At 35.8% G+C, this 21,847-nt stretch overlaps 1 protein-coding gene and 1 pseudogene across 7 annotated transcripts in view; one reads left to right on the forward strand and one right to left on the reverse strand.

The window, feature by feature from the left end:
- RALGPS2 (Ral GEF with PH domain and SH3 binding motif 2) overlaps positions 1 to 21,847 on the reverse strand; it is a 193,887-nt gene that overhangs the window by 94,739 nt on the left and 77,301 nt on the right. For all 6 annotated transcript variants that reach the window (XR_008383058.1, XR_008383057.1, XM_053605427.1 and 3 more), the window contains 3 exons: positions 18,960 to 19,043; positions 8,391 to 8,480; positions 1,772 to 1,864 (listed from right to left, as the gene is read on the reverse strand). Coding sequence is in view for 4 of the 6 variants with exons in the window: in XM_053605427.1 (XP_053461402.1) it covers positions 1,772 to 1,864; positions 8,391 to 8,480; positions 18,960 to 19,043 (267 nt within the window). In the remaining 2 variants the exon portion in view is untranslated. The remainder of the gene's footprint in view (positions 1 to 1,771; positions 1,865 to 8,390; positions 8,481 to 18,959; positions 19,044 to 21,847) is intronic.
- LOC128596069 (dnaJ homolog subfamily B member 6-like) lies at positions 2,755 to 4,194 on the forward strand (annotated as a pseudogene). The gene has a single exon (XR_008383059.1). The product of XR_008383059.1 is annotated as a dnaJ homolog subfamily B member 6-like (transcript).

Consider the following 21,847-nt stretch of genomic DNA (forward strand, 5'->3'; position numbering starts at 1 on the left):
ATTGCTCTAGCCCCAACCACTACTGTAAACTTATATAACCCCATTCCACACGCTCCTTCTTTATACTGAGTATGAGTAAATAGCATCTCAATTATCAGATTCAGTGCCATCTCTTTGAACTTGTTACCACCCCGCTACCTTCCTAGCTTATTCCACTCTGTCAACACTGAACCCTGCTATTCTTTGAACATATCTGGGCCTCTGTACTTGCTATTGTCTCTACTTGGAAGTCCTTTCTCTTTGATAACCACATAAATGGTTCCCTTAGTTCCTCTGGGTCTCTACCCAACTATTACTTATCTCTTACCACATTATATGAAACAGTACTACCACTCTCCTTCCTACCACATTTTTCTTCAGAGCACTCACCACTATTTATAATATGTCATTTATTTATTTCCAATCTCTTTCCGCAGTAGACTGTTAGATGCATGAGACTGGGACTTTGTTGAAATTGTACACTACTGTATAACAGACAACTAGAGTCTGATACAGGATGGGATATTTTAAAATTTAATGCAAACACCAAAAGTTTTACTCAGATAAATAATGCAACTGTTACCAAATAAAAATTATTCTTTCCCATGCAAATATATGAGCAAGACAATGAAAATATCTTCCAGGAAAACAAAAACTAACTCGAGGGAAATGTATCTCATCTCTTAACCGCAGCATAAATCAGACTATAACTAAGACTTCAAAGATGGAATTTGTAACTGTATGATCATTTCCATTCTTCCATGAAATTCAAATTTTAAGAAAAGACCATCATTATTAAAAGTTATTTTTAAAGTAAGAAAACCCTTCACTCAGAGGAAGGTTCTTCACTCTATAATACAAATATAACACAAGAAGGATAATAAGCATTTCCACATTCCATGTTTTTCCAATATTTCTATGCTGGCTTTCATGAGAAACATCTGTCTCTTCAGATACTATGAAAAGCAAAAGCTGCACTTGGTTAATTAAAAACAAAGTTATACTTTAGTAATGAAAAAAATAAGTTTTAAAAAGACAGTCATATTTTTAACATAGGACCTTAAAAACACATTAATCCTCTGTACAAAATGTAGTAGACTCTAAACAAAATCACTGTTCTTTAACATTAAAGAACAATACTGAATATAAATAAATGTAATTAAATATAAAATTTTACTTTTATGAAATATAAATTTAAAATCTTGAAATGCTGAGTGCAGTATCATGTCAAATACGAAAAGACATAGACTTATACAGGTCAAAATTCATACTCTGTAATCATAAAAGTAATACAATCAAATATGATTAACATAACAATATAAAAGTGTGCAGCACTATCAAATAATTTTTTATTAACCATCAGATTTTCTATTACTACTTAGGAAAAAAATTTTGTTTTCTGAAACTTAAGACTTTAGATCCTTCTCAACTATCCAAAAGCATCATCTTTACATGATTAAATGTAATTTTTTTTGCATTCATACTTTCTCATCAGCTGAATATGAAAAAATGTGTTGTCAAAGATGTTTGAAGTGGTTCTATAAAAATGATTCCCTAATGAGCAGAAGCCAAGCACCAGCTGTAATTAATTTACCCAAAAATTTACCTTATAAACCTGATGGAATGCTAGAGGAGAGAAAACATAGCTTTCAAAGAACAAAACACAAAGGAATTAAAAAACCCTTATCTATTATCATAATTATCAACCTTACTAAGAACTACAAAAGAAACGAAGACATCATTACTTCCCACAGAAGTCTAACCTTTCATTAACTAAGAAAGATTTACTCACCGCCCATGTTTTAGTCAACCTGAAAATTGGGGCACTCTGTAGGCCAGAAACCACTGCCATAAGTGCATGAAGGTTATTCAGCTCATATAATTTCTGAAGATTTAAGAAAATGGGGGAGAAAGATGAAAAATAAACAACATGAACACAAGAAAAATATAGATTAATAAGTACAATCTAGGTAACTGGTAGTGTTTTGGTATTTATTAGGCTCATTGTTGAGCTATGTCTTTATTTTCATTTTTAATTTTTTTTTAAGAAGAGTTTCACTGTATTGCTCAGGCTGAGATGCAGTGGCATCTTCATAGCTTACTACTACCTCAAATTATGGGCTGAAAGGATCCTCTCACCTTAGCACCCTAAGTATCTGGGACTGAGGGTATACATTTTCTCTCTTTTTTTGTAGAGACAGGGTCTCACTATGCTGCCCAAGCTGGTCTCAAACTCCTGATCTCAAGTGATCCTCCCACCTCAGCCTCCTTCTGAAGTGCTAAGATAACAGGCGTGAGCCATCATGCCTAGCCAGAAATCTGTCTTTTGACTACCCACTATGTTACAGTAAGTTGTTTTGGGCCCACAACAGAACTGTGTTCTCTACCTTGCCATTATCTGCACTCTCCGGGAATAAATACCAGTTATTTATCTAGTCAAAGTTGGCAGAAAGATATGACAAAAATAATGGAGTAAAAGTAATATTTGAGAGAGAACAGCAGAGAATTTTATTGAATTATGGAAAGACACTAATTCCTAGAAAAAAAGAAGCTCAAGGAATCCCAAGAAGAGTAAATATAAAGAAATTCAAACTTAGAAAAAAAAAAGATATAGAAAAGTACAGAATACGAAGGACTAAAAACAATCTTAAGGGAGAAAGGAGAGGAAGGAAAGCGCGAGGACCATCCGCCACCACCAGCGCAGCCCTGCAGGAGCCGCGAGGAGCCCCGGGCCGCCGCCCCCTCCCTCCTTCCCGCCGATGGTCGTCCGCGTCCTCCGACCTGTTCCAACAATTATTTAAAACATGGTGGGTTACTATGATGTTTCAGGCCTGCAGAGACATGCTTCAGCCGAGGATATTAAAAAGGCGTACGGAAAACTGGCACTAAAGTGGCACCCAGATAAAAACCCTGAGAATAAAGAAGAAGCAGAGAGAAAATTCAAACAAGTAGCTGAGGCGTATGAGGTGTTGCCAGATCCTAAAAAAGCGGGACATCTATGACAAATATGGCAAAGAAGGATTAAACGGTGGAGGAGGTGGAAGTCATTTGGACAATCCATTTGATTATGGCTTCACATTCCGTAAGCCCGAGGATGTCTTCAGGGAATTTTTTGGTGGAAGGGACCCCTTTAGATTTGACTTCTTTGAAGACCCATTTGAGGACTTTATTGGGAATCAGAGGGGTCTCCGAGGAAGCAGAAACCGAGGAACAGGGTCGTTTTTCTCTGGCTTCAGTGGATTTCCACCTTTTGGAAGTGGATTTTCTTCTTTTAATACAGGATTTTCTGTGGGATTTCCTGCAGGATTTTCTTCATTCGGGTCGCTAGATCACGGGGGTATCATTTCATTCTCTTCCACATCATTTGGTGGTAGTGGGATGGGCAACTTCAAGTCTGTATCGACTTCTACAAAAATAGTTAATGGTAGAAAGAGCACTACAAAGAGAATTGTGGAGAATGGTCAAGAAAGAGTGGAAGTTGAGGAAGACGGGCAGCTCAAGACCCTGACAATACATGGTAAGGAGCAGCTGCGCTTGGATAACAAGTGACTCAACGCACGCGTTTAACAGAAATGTTAACTGTAACAAGTACCATTTGAGGATTAACAGGAACTTTTTTTGAAGATTTCAAACGAACTCGACTTTCAGTATCACTGTACCTAATCTGAGTATTTATAAACAGCTCATTGAAGCCATATTTGTCACAGACTTTTGAGTTTATTGTTGGGACCACATAATAGGATCATTTATTTGTCTTTAAAATTGTTGTAAATTTCTGTATGCACTTTGCTTTTTTATTAAACGTACTCCAGGTGAGCCCCGACTCCTCAGTAGTGGTAGAACAGTGTGCACTAACACCAGCATGGACCTGCTTTTCCATTGTGTCTGAAACGTGAGCCACGTAGCGTCAGCCTGCTGTGAAGTTAGCACCGCAGGATGAACCTTCTACAGAAATAATTTCAGTTTTTTTCAGTATTTAGTAGTGAAAGATATTAACACATTAATGGTAAAACATTTCTGGTTTACTATAAGGATGTTTCCTAGCTGTGCATGAATGCTGGCATCTTAGTAAGTTTTGACAGTTGTTTAAATATGTAATGTTAAGCTTAGGTTTAAAAAGTAAAGCTGGTATACTGGGTCTTTGTCATTTGCTTTAAAAAAAGAAAAATAAATGCGAATGTCTTTGGTGCATTCTTTCCTGAAAAAAACAAAAAAAAAACAAATCTTAAAAGCAAAATGAAATAAATAGCTTAATAGCACCAAGGAAGCTTGAATACTGTGGAACAGTATCTGTAGCTAAGGAAAAAAAAAAATCTATCAGTTTGGCAGCTCCTGTGGCTCAGTAAGTAGGGTGCTGGCCACATATGCCGAGGGTGGCAGGTTTGAACCCGGCCCCAGCCAAACTGCAACAAAAAATAGCTGGGCGTTGTGGCGGACACCTGTAGTCCCAGCTACTCAGGAGGCTGAGGCAAGAGAATTGCCTAAACCCAGGACTTGGAGGTTGCTATGAGCTGTCATGCCATGGCACTCTACCGAGGGCAATAGTAAAACTCTGTCTCTAAAAAAATAATCTATTTTTTGATTACAAAGGTGACATAAAATGCTTCCAGAGAAAGTAAGATAAAGGAAGCTTTAAAAAAGAAAGATATTTTTAAAAATGGTACTAGAATAATTATTCATATGGAAAAATAGGAAATAGAATCCATAATTCACATTATATATAAAATTTTATTCCAGGTGAATTAATACTCAAGTACCAAAAATCAAAACTATAAAATGTTTAAAGAATAATATAAGGGTATGGTAAGATTCCTTAAATGAGATATTATTAAATTAAATAAATATTAGCTAATTGGTATGGTCTGACTGTTGCATGCCCCCCAAATTCTTATTTTAAGACCTAATCCTCGATGTGAGAATGGTAGGAGGTGGAGTCTTTAACTCTGTCCTCATGATTCAGATTAGTGTCCTTATAAAAGAGGCTGCAGAGAGCTGCCTGGCCCCTTGCACCCTGCAAGGGCGCAGCAAGACGGTGTCATCTATGAGGAAAGGGCCCTCAAAAAACACTGACTCTGCTGGCACCTTGATTTTGGACCTGATCTTCATAGTTCCGCAGAACCATGAGAAGTAAATGTTTCTTGTTGACAGATATAAGCAATCCAGTGTATGGTGTTTTTGTTATAGTAGCCCAAACAGACTAAGGCAAAATTAAAGGCGAATAAATTTGCCTTCTAAAATTAAGAATATCTATATCAAAAGGTTAACAGGAAAAAAGCAATTAACAATAGGAAGATCATGCGAAACATATGAGAACTGGCTAGAATCTAGAATTCTATAAATAAATCCAATCAAAATCAATAAAAGACCAACACTAAAATAGGAAATTGCTGAAAGTCTTGAACAGACCTTTGAGGGGAGAAAAACCTAAGTGGACAACACAGAAAAAAATGTTAATTCCTATTAGATTCAATGAAAGTCAATTCAAACTAAAATGACATGTATTTCACACCTAACAGAGTTGGCAACAATGAAAAATTCTGACAGTATCAAGTGGTGACGAGGATGTGGAACAATAGGCACCTTCAAGTATTGCTAGTGATGGCGTGTATTAGTACCACCAGTTGGGAAAACAAAGAGAAATGAGCAGGAATTTAACTGCTAGTATGAACTCAGTATTTTTAGAGCTTCAACCCTCACACAAACACCAAGAGATTCATACAAGAATGCTTATAGCAGCAATGTTTATAGTAGCAAAAATTTGGAAGTGATCCAAATTACAGTATATTCAATAATTTGTGGTATAGGCAAACAACAGTATATGCTACAACAGATACTCTCAAAACCATTAGGTAACACTGCTGAGAAAAAAAAAATAAAGCTATAAAAGTAAATACAGAATTCAATTTAAACCAAATCCCAAAGCATACATTTATAAAAACATATTATTCAGAAACACACATATATAGTAAAACTATAAAAAGAAAAACAAACATAAAAATTCAGGCCCATGATTCCCTTCATAGAGGGGAAGGGGACTGCATCTGAAGAAGCATGTGAGTGGGCGGTGAGGACCTGAGTAGGCACCTTATCATTCCTTTGATACATTAAATATTTTTATGAATATTTTTGTAGCCATGTGATGATAATTTTATGTGTCAATCTGGCTAGATGACAGTACCAGATATTTAATCAAATACTTAACTACATATAAAGATATTTTGTACATGTGCTTAACATCTACCACCAGTTGACTTTAAGTCTAAGAGAAAACACTTGATAATATGAGTGGCCCTCACTCAATGAGCTGAAAGGCCTTAATAGTGAAAACTGAAAAAGAAAAGTAGAAATTCTGCTTCAAAACTACCCACTAAATTCTGCCTGGGTTTCCAATCTATTGGCCTGCCCCACAAATTTCAGACTTGCTGGCCCCTACAATCAAGTGAGACAATTTCTATCTATTCATACATCATTTTCTATTTAAATCTGTTTATACACATTTATATAGAATGCTATGGTTCTGTCTCTCTGGAGAGCACTGACTGATATACTTTACTCAAGGAACACCCAGGTGTGCCGGTTTTATAACTAACTGAATATAAAAGACAGATATTCAAAATAGAGGGATTAAAGAGACAGCCATTATAATAATAATTATATTGTTTATATTTGTATTATATTATATTTATAATTGCAATTTATAATATATATTTATAATTATAAAAATAATTATAAATTTAGGGGTTATAATGAAAGCAAGTGCTACCAAAACTAAGAGTCTGACCTGATTAAATGATTGTTTAGTGAGAAGGACAACGGTAGGTTTGATGGGCAAAATTTGATGATTTTGAGTGAAACATACAAGTTAAATTTTGTTAAATAACTAACAAAACCAGAAACAATAACAAATTCAGAATCTATAAAGAAGATTCATTAACTTCTATTAGCTAAAAACCAATATTTATTAATATAGCACTATGAATGCTTTTTAAAATTTTATGACACTTTTGCAAAATATAAAATTTATAGAAGGCTAGCTCTGCCACCTAGTGCCACAGAATTTGTTAGAATTGTTCCTGTGTGTTCAAGGAAAATATTGAAAAGTTATGACTTACGATAAATATAAACATGGTATCCTCATTTTAGTCTATTGTTTTTCATTCATAGGTAAGATTAGGTTACACCCACGTATTCATTACAATAATAATGAAGACTGGGGGCTGGGCGCCATGGCTTACTCCTGTAATTCCAGCATTCTGGGAAGCCATGGCGGGTGGACTGCCCGAGCTCACAGGTTCGAGATCAGCCTGAGCCAGAGAAAGACCTCATCTCTAAAGATAGCCAGGTGTTGTGGTGGGTGCCTGTAATCCCAGATACTTGGGAGGCTGAAGCAAAAGAATTGCTTGAGCCCTAGAGTTTGAGGTTGCTGTAAGCAAGGGCGACAAAGTGAGACTCTGTCTCCAGAAAAAAAAAAAAATTGGAGCATGAATGTGGCCATAATTACCATACTTCTTAGTGAAGGAAACCACAAATATTTCACCCCAAAATATACTTCTTTGACATATTTTGAGACGGCTATTCAGAGGGCCTGCAGATAGAAATAGCCCTGCAAAGTTGCCTTTTGTGGAGGATATCTGCATCTGTACAGAAAATCTACATCGGCAAATTTAACAGTCAGGCTTTCTCTAAGGTGCTCCTTTGTCAGAATCTAGGAAAGATGAAGTCAACTACAGGCTACCCATCCACACTTTCTGAGGGGAGCTCTGAGATTACCTGAGGTGCCTTCACCTGCCTAATAGAACAGCCTTTGCTTGACATGCTTTCACTTAACCCTAGATGGCTTTCTTCCATGACTTACAGAATATAGACATCATACTTTTTTTTTATTTTTGGGAACACAGTCTCACTTTGTCACCCTTGATAGAGTGCCGTGGTGTCACAGCTCACAGCAACTTCAAACTCTTGGGCTTAAGTGATTCTCTTGCCTCAGCCTCACGAGTACCTGGGACTACCGGCGCTTGCCACAACACCTGGCTATTTTTAGAGACGGGGGTCTCGCTCTTGCTCAGGCTGGTCTCAAACCTGTGAGCTCAGGCAAAATCCACCCACCCTGGCCTGCCAGAGTGTTACGATTACAGGCGTGACCCACTGCATTAGGCCTAGACATCATACTTTACATATAATTCAGCTACTCAGAGAGAGGGAGGAAGGATATAAAAGAAAAGGAAGGAAAACAGAAAGAATATAGAAAAAGGTAAAGAAACCAGGCATCCAGTTTTAAAAATTAACTTACATTGATTAATAGGCCTTATTTTTCCAGTACTAATAAATAGTAAATAAAGTAACACAGGCAAATATTCACTTACAAAGAATGAATGGCTGAACTCAAAAATGAAAACACAAGTGTTTCTTACCTTAGCAGTTTTAATATAGTGGCTCAAAACTTCTGCTCTGATTTTTAATGTTTGAGCATGAAGAATCTCTCTAACAACCCAAAAGCTTACCTGCAAATAAAAATTTTAAATAAACATCACTATGATTATTAATTTGTAAAAGTTAATATAAATTTTTAGGGGAAAGACCCTTCTAAGAGGATGCAATACAACCACAGTGAGGCAACACAGGCACTACACAAACGCAAATGTTTTTTAGCTATACTTCATTAAACCATTTTGGCAGAGTTAGACAAGCTCTAAAGTCAAATAGTGTAAGAGATGCTACTTATAGAATTTTTTTTGTGATTGTGTAATCCTTCATCACTCATTTATTTATATTGAGCAGAATCAGTGAAAGATTCCAAGTATGGTTTTCTTGGTGTAAATAAAACAAAATATCATAAAGAAGAAAATACAGGGCGGCGCCTGTGGCTCAGTGAGTAGGGCGCTGGCCCCATATGCCGAGGGTGGCGGGTTCAAACCCAAACACGGCCAAACTGCAACAAAAAAATAGCCGGGCGTTGTGGCGGGCGCCTGTAGTCCCAGCTACTCGGGAGGCTGAGGCAAGAGAATCGCATAAGCCGAAGAGTTAGAGGTTGCTGCCACGGCACTCTACCGAGGGCGGTACAGTAAGACTCTGTCTCTACAAAAAAAAAAAATAAGAAAATACATACCTAATTTAGCATTCTAAAATTAAGACTACACTGCAAAAATGTTGTAATGCTTTCAAATCCAATGAAACCATATTCTTGGTTTCTTTAAAAAACATTAAAACCTCATTTACAACTAGATCTATAACATAAGTAAAATGCTCTACTCTGATGAAAACAGTTTACTTATCATATGTACATATATAACGTATACAAAATACATTAAAATTCATGTACCAAAACAAATAAAAAATAAAAAAAATCATTTACTGTGAAAATAAAGTCAAAGCACTATAAGTTGGCTCAAACTTACACAAATCTAAAATCAGGATGTGGTTACGAACCTTTATATTTGCTTCATTTTTCTTCATTTGTAATGAGAAATGTTTCAGATTTTACTTGCAATTTTCATCTATGAAAATTGTCCACGCATTAAATATTTTAATATGTACTATAAATACATATACTGTATTTATTTTATAAAGTCATCTCAATATTTGTTACATTGGGCTACTCGTGGCAATAATTCTCTCCAAATCTAGTAAGGTTTACTTCCAAAATAGATCAAAAGTTATACTATAGATATTTTAACAATAATCTTTGCATGTATCAACAATGAATTTAAATATAAACTGCATGATCACTGACTTAATTAAATTTAAAATCAGACAAATGTGACGACAAATAGAATGGTCATTTTTATTTATTTGTTAGAGACGGAATTTTACTATGCTGCCCAGGCTAGTCTGGGCTCAAGCCATCCTCCTGCCTCAGCTTCCTGAGCATCAGGGACTACAGACACATGCCACCACACATGGCTAAGACAAATACTAGGGTGATTTTAAAACACAAATTCTTTGTCACTCCTTTTGTCAAAAGCTAGGGTGTATGTCATCCCTCATGGAATCTGGGCAGGCTTGTGACTGCTGTGATGAACAGAGTATTATTAGAGAAAATGATGTCGACTTCCAGGACGGGGTCACAGAGGACCATGAAGCCTCTGCTCAAACTTTCTCTCTGGGAACCCTAGCTAACATGTAAAATGTCCACCATCCTGAAACCACCATGCTGGACAAGATAAGCACAGTTGCACCCCAATCAACAGTCATAGTTAAAGCTAACCATACCTGACAGTACTGACCCAGAATAACCAACGTTAAGACATAATTTAATAAAATTACTGAATACAAGAAAAATCTTTTGGCCATTTAAACAAAAAGAAAAAACGATGTTCAAAGGAAAGAAAATGTAAGTATCATCAGACTTTTCAAAAGCAACATTTTATACCAGAAAAAAAATAGAGCAACATATCAAAGATAATCAAGGAAAGAAAATATGAGCAAGGATTTTTTTATCCTATAAAAGTGAAGAACACAGGCAACCTTGGCAACAGGTCAGAACTCTGGAATTGGCTCGGCACCTGTACCTCAGTGAGTAGGGCCCCGGCCACATACACCAAAGGTGGCAGGTTCAAGCCTGGCCCAGGCCTGCTAAACAATGACAACTGCAACCAAAAAATAGCTGGGCATTGTGGTGGGCGCCTGTAGTCCCAGCTACTTGGGAGGCTGAGGCAAGAGAATTGCTTGAGGCCAAGACTTTGAGGTTGCTGTGAGCTGTGATGCCACAGCACTCTACCCAAGAGGACACCTTGAGACTCTGTCTCAAAAAAAAAAAATTGCAAAGACCAAACTACAGCATTAGGTATTCAAATTTAGTTGATAAAGCTATAAAAAGAAAGAAAGAAGTGAGTGAGTAAATAAAGAAGTGAGTACTGTAAAAGTCGGGACAGTGGTTACTCATGAAGGAAGAAGAGTGAACAGGATGAGGTACATGGAGGAGGCTCCTAGGAGTGTTGGCAAATTTTTAACTCTGACCTGGGTGGTGACTACACAGATATTTACATGGCAATAATTCATTAAATCATACATTTGTTTTATTATGTTATGTATTCATATTTTATCACATAATTAGTTTAAAGCAAGTAAGAAACAGGAAAATTGGAAAAATGACTAGGGATATTTGGAAATAGCAGAACTAAAAATGAAAAAAATGTGAAATTAAAGCTAAGAAGATTCTGGACTTCTATTATGCAAAATGGTGACTACAAATTAAAATTACTAAGAGTAGATTTTAAATATTCTAGATGATAATTAGCTTAATTAGATGTTAATCATTCAACGATATATACATTTATCAAAAATCATCTACATTTTGTACATTCTACACAAAAACAATTTGTACATTCTACACAAAAACAATTTGTCATTTTTCAACTATAAATGATAACTAAGAAGTGCTAGAATCCACAAAGGAAGTGATCTTATTTTTTTGTTCACTGATATCTTCCAACCATCTAGAACAGTGCCCAGGTCATGGTAGGAGTTTAATAAATATCGATCAAAGATGAAAGCTAAGTCATTTTATGCCAATTAGATTGGAAAGTTTGATGACAGCAGGTGTCAATAAGGATATGTGGTTAATTCCTATAAAACTCTTCTAACTCTGCTGATGGAAAAGCAAACTGGTATGACCATTCTGGGACCAAATGACAAATGACAAATTACTGTTTTGCAATAGTTTAACAACCTTATACTCTGTGTCTTAAATTTTACATTTAGGCACATATTTTTCAAACATCGAAAATCATACAATGTTTTGGTTTCTTTTCTTTTCTTCTCTTTTTTCTTTAAACAGCATCTCACTCCTTACTGCAGCCTTGGACTCCTGGGCTCCAGTGATCTTCCTGCTCAGCCTCCTGAGTACATGGGACTACTGCACACACCCCCACATGCAGTTGTATTTTTTTTTTTTTTCTGTAGAGATAGGGTCTCGCTATTTTACCCTAGCTAGTCTCAAACTCCTGGCCTAAAGCTATTCTCCTGCCTGGGCCTCCAAAGCGCTGGGATCACAGTGTTAGCCCAGTGTTTTGAAAACCATCACAGTGTTTTTCACTCCTTTTATGATATCAATTTAGTGATATTATTTTTTCAACTGCTTTTTTTCACACAAAAGATCAAAGTATATACCATTTACTTTAAGTAAATATTATTTCAGAAAAAAATTTGTTTTCATCTGTGTTGAGTTGCATTGTAAAATATTCAAGCTTACTGTGGGTCACAGTCAAACAAGTTTGAAAGCTGCCACTTTGAAAGGAGCCACTGCACATGTGCAGCGAAAGACTCTTAGAATATTCATGGCAACATTATTCCTTTTTTTTTTTTTAATTTAAATTTTATTGTTTGGGATTCATTGAGGGTACAAAGAATTAGGTTACAATGATCGCGGTTGCTAAGTAAAGTCCCTCTTATAATTGTGTCCTGTCTCCAAGAGGCGTGTCACACACTGTAACCCCCAACCCCCTCCCACCTCCCCTCTCCCCAATCACTCATTCCCTTGTATTAGATCATCTATCATCTTCTTATTAGAATTGAGTACACTGGATTCTTGCTTCTCCATTCTTTTGATGCATTACTAAGAAGAATGTGTTCCACCTCCATCCAAGTTAATACAAAAGATGCAGTCTCCATCTTTTTAAATGGCTGAATAGTATTCCATGGTATACAAATACCACAGCTTGTTAATCCATTCCTGGATTGGTGGGCATTCAGGTTGTTACCAATTGTTTTGGTGATTGTAAATTGAGCTGTGATAAATAATCTAGTGCAAAAGTCCTTATGATAAAAGGATTTTTTTTCTTCTGGGTAGATGCCCAGTAATGGGACTACATGATCAAATGGGAGGTCTAATTTGAGTTCTTTGAGGATTCTCCATGCTTCAAACTAATACAGCCTTTTTGGAAGGATGTATGGGAGAATTCTGCCATATTCTGCCATAACATTATTCTTAATAGCAAAAACTTAGGAACTAACTATACCTCATATGCCATAACATTATTCTTAATAGCAAAAACTTAGGAACTAACTATACCTCATATGTCCACCCTCAAAAGAATGATAAAATCATTCTGATACATTCATGCAATGAAATCCCAGAGATCAGTGAAAATCAATGCACTAGAGCTACATGCATCACCCTGGACATATCAGATAAGCACACCTGACAAAAAAGCCACAAAAGAATGTACATTACATAGTGATCTATATTGTAAAGATGAAAAGAAGCATGGTTATGCAACATGTTTATAAAAATGAATATTCCCATGCAAGGATAGAAATTATTTCTTGTAAATCTATAAAAGAATTAAGGAAGAGTTAAAATAAAACTAGAAAAAAGAAAAAAGGAAAAGAAAAACACAAACACTTTTAGATAATGGTTATGAACTAAGTGAAGGCAGAGGGAAGGGTATATAAAACACTTCAACAGTTTTAGTAAATCCTTAGCTGTTGACTTGAGAGTCATTTATTATTATGTTTCTTAACCTATATTAGGTTAATCATATGAATTTTCCATTTTTGCAGAATAAAAATGGTTTAACATCAGCAATTTCATTTAATTCAAACACTTAACATATTGATTGAAATGTATGAAATATTTCATAAAGTAAATCCTAGAAAACATTTATTTGTAGTACATATATATATATTTTTTTTACTTATTTTTTTTGAGACAGAGTCTCACTTTGTTGCCATTAGTAGAATGCCATGGCCTCATAGCTCACAGCAACCTCAAACTCTTAGGCCTCAGCCTCCCAAGTTGCTGGGACTACAGGTACCCTCCACCATGCATGTCTATTTTTAGAGATGGGGTCTCACTCTTCCTCAGGCTGGTCTCAAACTTGTGAGCTCAAGCAATCCACCTGCCTCGGCCTCCCATAGTGCTAGGATTACAGGCATGAGCCACCATGCTTGATCTGTAGGATATTTTTAACTGTAGCTGCTTTATTCAGGGTTTTATAATCACATGGAAGATGTTACGAAGACCTTATATTTGCAGCCCAAAATATGTTAAGCTTCAAAGACAGTTTCTTAACTTTTGAATATAGGAACTTCAAATGCATACTGAACTAAACAAAGGATAATAATAAAGTCCCATACACATGAACTACCCTCAAGTTTTTTCTCCTCCATCCTCATCCTACCCTCCAATGCCCCAGTAATACTGTAAAGCAAATCACAGAAAATATATAATTGCATCTATAAATATTTTTGAAAATAAGTCCTTCTTAATAAACATAACCCTAAAATTCCTAAAAACATTAATTTCTTAACATTATCATATATCCAGTCAAATTTCCAATTATCTAACGGTAGCATTTAAAAGAAACTTAGTGGAAGAAGCCCAAGTACCCATCGACCCATGAATGGATCAATAAAGATGGAGACTTTACCTCGTTCATGTTTACATGGATGGAGCTAGAACATATTCTTCTTAGCAAGGTATTTCAAGAATGGAAGAAAAAGTATCCAATATGAAAGCTATAAATTATAGCCCAAGAACAAGGGGAAAAAGGAGAGGAAGGGGCGGGGGAAGATGGGTGGAGGGAGGGTAATTGGTGGGAACACACCTACGGTGCATTTTACAAGGATACATGTTAAATTTACTAAGTGTAGAGTATAAGTGCCTGAACACAATAACTAAGAAAATGCGGTGAAGGCTATGTTAGCCAGTTTGATGAAAATATTTCAAATGGTATATAAACCCAGCACATTGTACCCCATGATTGCATTAATGTATACAGCTACGATTTAATAAAAAAATAATAATAAAATGAAAGAAACTTAGCAATTCTCTCCCCAATTACAAAAAAAAAAAAAATCAGGAAGCCACTGACCAGAAAGAATACTTAGAGAAATATGTAAGAGAGTGATTTTTAAAATTATAACACAGACAAGTGACAAGTGGTTATACAGTCATTAATACTACTTCCAAAGTGATTTTATGGTATAGGAACATATAAGTATATGGTGTGTTAACACAATAAGGCTATAAATTATATGTACAATATAATTTCTATTAGGTTAAGATAAAAAGAATGAATGTGTATATGGTGAAATGTTAACAAGTCCATCTATACATGATTTTTACCCCTGCTTTTTATACATTTCTAATTTTTCTTCAAATTTCCTGGAATAAATATTATTTTTTAAGAAACAAGGGCTCACCATGTTGCCCCGGCTGGACTCAAACTCCTGGGATCGAGCAATCTTCTTACCTTAGCCTCCCAAGTAGCTTGAACTATAGTCTTGCACCACCACACCCAGTCATGCTATTATTTTGATAACCCTTTAAAAAGCATAGTTTTTAAAGAGATTTGAGGGAGCTCCATCTCTGGTAATGGTGGAGTGTCTTGTATCTTTAGGAGTGCTCATCTGGCTGTAATTATAAAATATTATAAATCAACCATTGAGGCTCGGTGCCCGTAACACAGTGGTTACAGCACCAGCCATATACATCGAGGGTGGCAGGTTTGACCCCAGCCCAGGCCTGCTAAACAACAATGATAACTGCAACAAACGGGTGTTGTGGCAGGTGCCTGTAGTCCCAGCTACTTGGGAGGCAGAGGCAAGAGAATCGCTTAAGCCCAAGAGTTTGAGTTTGCTGTGAGCTGTGAGAATTTGAGGTTGCTGTGAGCTGTGATGCCAAAGCACTCTACTGAGGGCGATATAGTGAGACTCTGTCCCAAAAAATAAAACAAAAACCATTGAAAAGCATAAGAAAAGGGCCAAAAGCTGACAGAAAGTGAAGAACTTATCCTTGAAAGAAGAAAACTGAACTAGGTGAGATTTATATTTATAGAGTAGTTATTGATGCTTTAAGGTACCTAAAATGCAAGTAAAAGGCCACAATCTTAACAGCTCAAAGAGCCAGAGGACAGAGTTCAGTCTGTCACACTGGTCAGGAAGTGATGGGGAAATTTCTGGAAAGGAGAGAGAGACAAAACATTCCACAAAATCCATATATAAACTCCACCCAACTCTCTAGTTGATCTTGGACCGTGGCATACGAGCAAGGGAAACAACAAGAATGCCAACCAAAAACAAAACCTGGAAGGATAAAAGAAATGATCTTTTCTGAAGTATTGAGTCCAGCCAAGTTAACTGCTGGCCTAAATAAAAATTAATACTCATAAAAAAAAGATAACAAAATCCAGAAACTCTGTTAACATGACTATATAATTGAAAAAAATCACCAGACATACAAAGAAACAGAAGTAGGTGCCTGGGAGTTTAGAGAAAAAGCATTCTATAAAAACAGACCCCCAAGGTAGCTCTTCTGTTGGAATTAGAGACAACTGAATACAATGCAGGATCCAAAACGGTATCCTGGAACAACAGAAAGGATATTAGTGGGAAACCTACAGAAAGGATATTAGTGGGAAACCTGCAGAAATACGAATAACATTCTTAATTTAGTTAAGAGTACTGTACCAATGTTAGTTTTCTGTTCTAGTAAGCATGAAATAGTGATGGGAGATGCTGACGATGAATATATGAAAACTATCTGAATTATTTTCATATTTTTTCCTAAGTTTAAATTAAAAGGCAGAGATAGCCAGATTAGATTTAAAAAGGTAGACCCAAGTATATACTGTCTTCAAGAGAACATAAAGAAGCTAATTTGCCACTTCTGAACTCCTCCAACCCTACTAGAAAGTAAGAGTAATGGAGTAACTGTGTAATAGTTTATTACAGGATCAACAGCAATCTGGGATAAAGATAAAAGGTTTTGGTATACTGTGACTTATTTGACTCTAACAACTTTTTGGCTGATTTAGTATCATAAAATAATGTTTCGTATGACAAAGAAAAAACTTTTACTATGATGATAAATTCTGACCACCTCAGGAAAATATTAAAAACTACTATACAGCTCAACTATCAATTCCTTACAAGACAGGTTTGCCCTATGTTCCTATTAATGGGTTTTATCTAATTTTAAAACACTTTTATGCATTTCCATTTGGGGGAATATAATGAACCAAATAACTTTAGAAATTATTTGCTACAAATCCCTAGAAATGTTGAGTTAAATATAAAAAACTTAAAAAAAAAATTTCTGAGTTGGAAGAAGAAAAGAATTCCCCCAGAGGCCAAAAAAAAGGAATTAAAGGCAAAGCAGTGATTACAAGAGTGGCCTTTATAGTTATCCTTGGATGATTTTCTATCTCAATGACATAGTGCCTTGGGACTTAATACTCCTTTTCAAAAACCAAATACAAGGCCTTGCACCTCTCTTTCTTCTTCCTTTCTAAGGGCTACTAAAGTGAAAAGATGGACTGAAACAATTCACCTATGGGAATAGAGAGATAATATACAAGTTTGTCTGTATTAATTTAAGCTCTAGATGGTCAAGTACAACAAAATAAGTCTTTCATAAGAATTTTTAACCACAGGCCTGCCTTTAACTGATTTGGTGTTTAAATTTTCAATGCAGGGAAATATAGAGATTCCCCAACCAGAACATTTAATAGAAAAAGTAGTTCAATGTCTATGACAGCCCTGGCTACTAGGCAAAATCAAACAAAACACCTTTTAGAACAGTAGATCCTCAATCTAGGCAGCAGCAAAATTTCCACAGATAAAGCTCAAACAATACGTTTTCAACCCAAAGATAAAAACTCATAAGAAAACAAACCGTTGTGAATAAAGATCAGCAGAAACAGAGAAGTAGCACCCCAAGAACCTCAGAAAATAACACATTAACTACAAATAAAATGTTGAAAATTAATCAATTTAAAAAGTAAGAAAAGAACATGACACTAGAATAAAAGCACACACGTTTGAAACAGATAAAAACATATCTGAAGAGAATTAGTAAACTGAAATACAGATCTGAAGAACATATTCAGAATGGAACACAAAGACAGAACATAAGGTTAAGAGACAAATGGAAAGAACACCACATTCCAAAAATTTTTCAATAAGAATTACAGAGATGGGTGGCGCCTGTGGTTCAGTGGGCAGGATGCTGGTCCCATATATCCAGGGTGGCAGGTTCAAAACCGGCCCTGGCCAAACTGCAACAAAAAAATAGCCGGGCGTTATGGCAGGCACCTGTAGTCCCAGCTACTTGGGAGACTGAGGCAAGAGAATCGCCTAAGCCTAGTAGTTGGAGGTTGCTGTGAGCTGTCTAATGCCACAGCACTCTACTGTGGGTGATAAAGTGAAACTCTGTCTCTACATAAAAAAAAAAAAAGAATTACAGAGAAAGGGTGGCACCCATAGCTCAGTGGGTAAGGACGCCGGCCCCATGCACCAGGGCTGGCAGGTTTGAACCCAGCCCAAGCCTGCTAAAACAACAATGATAACTGCAACAACAACAAAAATAGCTGGGCTATTATCACTTAAGCCCAAGAGTCTGAGGTTGCTATGAGCTGTGACACCATAGTACTCTAACCAGAGCAAGGGCTTGAGACTCTGTCTCAAAAAAAAAGAAAAAAAAAGAATTACAGAGAAAAAAATCCAGAGCTCATGCAGAGAGACAGACAAAATTTCTCCAAATATTCAGATTGGTGTGAGAAGTTATACTACTTCGTTTTTTTTTTTTTTTTTAGAGAAAGAGTCTCACTTTATCACCCTTGGTAGAGTACTGTGGTGTCACAGCTCATAGCAACCTCCAACTCCTGGGCCTACGCACTTCTCCTGCCTCAGCATCCCGAGTAGCTGGGACTACAGGTGCCCGCCATAACGCCCAGCTATTTTTGTTGTTGTTGTTGCAGTTTGGCTGGGGCTGTGTTTGAACCCGCCATCCTCGGTATGTGGGGCCAATGCCCTACCCACTGAGCCACAGGCCCAAGTTATACTATTTCTAAATGAAAAAAAAAAAAAAAAGTATTGAGTGGGTGGCACCTGTGGCTCAAAGGAGTAGGGCACTGGTTCCATATACTGGAGGTGGCGGGTTCAAACCCAGCCTCGGCCAAAACTACCAAAAAGAAAAAAATATGTATTGAGGAACTGAATTTCAGAAACTAAGTACCAAAATTTTATAAACAACTCACATGATTAAATCTTCTTGTGAAGGCAACTGCATTTGGTGCAGAACTATATTTTTCTTTTTTATTCCATCCACAACTTGAAAGCTCCTAGAAAATTAAGATGAAAATTAAATTCAAGAAACAGCCCAGTTTTCTCATTGTATTACAGATCGTTAAAGACACTTTGTGCCCTTCCTAGAACCACTTTACTTAATAGGAACATATCTAATAGGATACCAATTCAATTAAGTCACAAAAACAAATGTGATTGGAATATAAAAGAGTAAAATTATTCATCTATAAAATAAAGGTAAACTTATATGCTACAGGCAGAAAATTGGTAGATTCTTCTCCAAAGAGATTTAAATCTCAAAAGGAAAGATCCACGGATAATGAAAGTTGAGCATCCCACAACATATATAGTGAAGATTACGAGCTGTCAAGTTCAATTTAATCTTAGAGTTCATAATCAGCTTTTTAGAATCTGCTTCTTTGAGCTGACAATCAGTGACCCTAGATATAAGACATTCCTTTAAATTATAAATGTAGGCTATAGATTACAGTGCTATTGCCAATATATGTGATGTTGCCACCAATAAAAATCACAGATACTTTCATATCACATTATACTTGGTTCAGATATATCAAAAATATCATTATATGCATCAATACTTCAAATTTATGGTAGTTATTAAACCACCTCTAGATTTTAATATGTTAATAAAAAGTACATATATTGCTATATAATAACTTTTCAAAAAATATTATGCTATATTATTTTAACAGAACTGATTTCCTTTGATTTTAAAGAAGTGTTTCTATTTCATAGGTTATAGTCTGCCAAAGGGGTCCAAGGTCCAAAATAGGATAAAAAAAAACCTCTGCAATCCAACAAAAGCGAGAGAGAGAAACCATACGGAAAAAGAAAAAACTCTGAGGAAATGGAGGTAGGAAACAGAAGAAAATTAAGATAAAGACAAATCCATATCATTATTACTCTCAGATAGATGAGAAAAGATATTGCACCCACCAGGTGAAAACAGGAGGACATAAAAAAGAAATAAAGAACAAAACACAGCTTTTAGAAATGAAAAATGTAGGAGAAATTAAAAAGTCAAAAGAAATTTGTGACAAGGGATTAAAGTTTTTAAACATAAAGCTAAAAATAGGACAGAAATAGTTTTATGTTAATTAAGAGTCCACAAGAGTCAGTATCTGAAGAACAGGAATTTTTAGAGAACAGACAAACTAGTGAAAAGTAATCAAAAAAACAATTCAAGAAAATGTCTCAAAACTTAAAGAAAACACCTACGTGGTGCTCAGTACAATGAATAAAAAGAAAAAAGACTTCAACTTAGGCATAGTAAGTGATCATAAAATGCATCAGAGATTCAAAAACAAAACAAAAAAACATACAGAAAACCAGGAATCCTTAAGGTATCAAATATCTCAAAAGTAGCACTGGAATTAGACAACTGACGCGATGCCTTCAAATTCTCTATTTTCTAAAATTTTTCATCCAACAAAAATATCAATTAAGTATGAAAGTGGACTAGACATTTTTTAGGCATGAGCATCTCAGAGAAATTGCCTTCTATGCACTTAAAAGAGCTAGTAGAATACATGCTCCACCCAAACGCATGCGCAAACTAAGAAAAAAGTAAGACATTCGGTCCAGGAAACTGAGAAACCGATATAGAACAAAAATACTGGCGATCCCCTGATGGACAGTAAAGGGAAAAAGTAAACTCTCTAAGAACAAGAGTTGAGAGAACAGCAAGAGGATAGAGACCCCCTAGAGAGAGAGAGATCTCTGAAGATGAAACCAAATTCCTGAAGTGTCTGAACATAATGGGAAGGGACAGTATACACATTCCCTTGTGGCAGAAAATTAGTGCTAGATACAGAAAAAGCTAAAGTAAATTCTTAGCTAGAGGAAAACAAAAATTAAGTAATCATAGTTTAATTGCAAAGAATAAGTTTATACAAGTGTAGGCAAAGAAGGGGAAGTAAATTGTGTAAATGTAGGGGGAGTGACTAAGAAAATGAAATCATCTTCTATAGAAACAGTCAACACATCATACATAAAATTTTAAATAATCAAGAAAAAAATATTTAGTTATATTATTTGGAAAATGCGCATTAATTCCTCTAAGGAGGAACAGCTAAGAGATTTGGGTGGAAGCTGATAGAGTGGGAGCAACTGGACTAGGGTATTGCTGTGTTTTCTTCTCTTATGGAGGCATTTGACTTCTCAAACATGGTACATGCATATCCTCAATAAAATGTTAAATTAAAATAGATAAAAAGGAATGGATTGAGTTGGGGGAAGACTGAGGAAAAGAGTTATGATGATACCACCATCATCCACGGAAAAGGTAATGTGTCCTTGACTAGGGCTCTGTCAGGAGACATAAAGAGAAGTAAATTCAAAACAGTCTGGAGGCAGGCAGGACTTCATCAAAAAGTGGACTCACTGTAGCCAAAAACGCAGAAGTACTAAGATTCCACGTCTCTAGCTTAAGAAACTGAGATGGGAACTACTGAGGAGACAGGCAAGTGTCATTTCAATACAACATACAAGTGGTAAAGGCTCTAGAGTTATAAATTACCTTTTTAAACCTTAACGTTAGATTGTAACTTTCAAATTTGTAATAACTGAAAGAAAATGAAATGACAGAAGCAATTCCACAGTAAAAAACATTGCTCAGTGCTCAATTTGCCTTGATATATGCTCATTTCACATTATTTCCTCATAAAGAAAATACTTAGTGATAAATACACAAACATATTATACAAAAATGATATTAAAAAACATCAAACTGCCAGGAAACACGTTTGTTCTTTCTAAAATCACAGCATACTTACACAACACCAAGATGCCATGTTTAAGAATAAAATTCCAAAGATTA

Source organism: Nycticebus coucang, chromosome 10 (genome assembly GCF_027406575.1).
Source record: "Nycticebus coucang isolate mNycCou1 chromosome 10, mNycCou1.pri, whole genome shotgun sequence".
In the NCBI taxonomy this organism is placed as follows: Eukaryota; Metazoa; Chordata; class Mammalia; order Primates; family Lorisidae; genus Nycticebus; species Nycticebus coucang.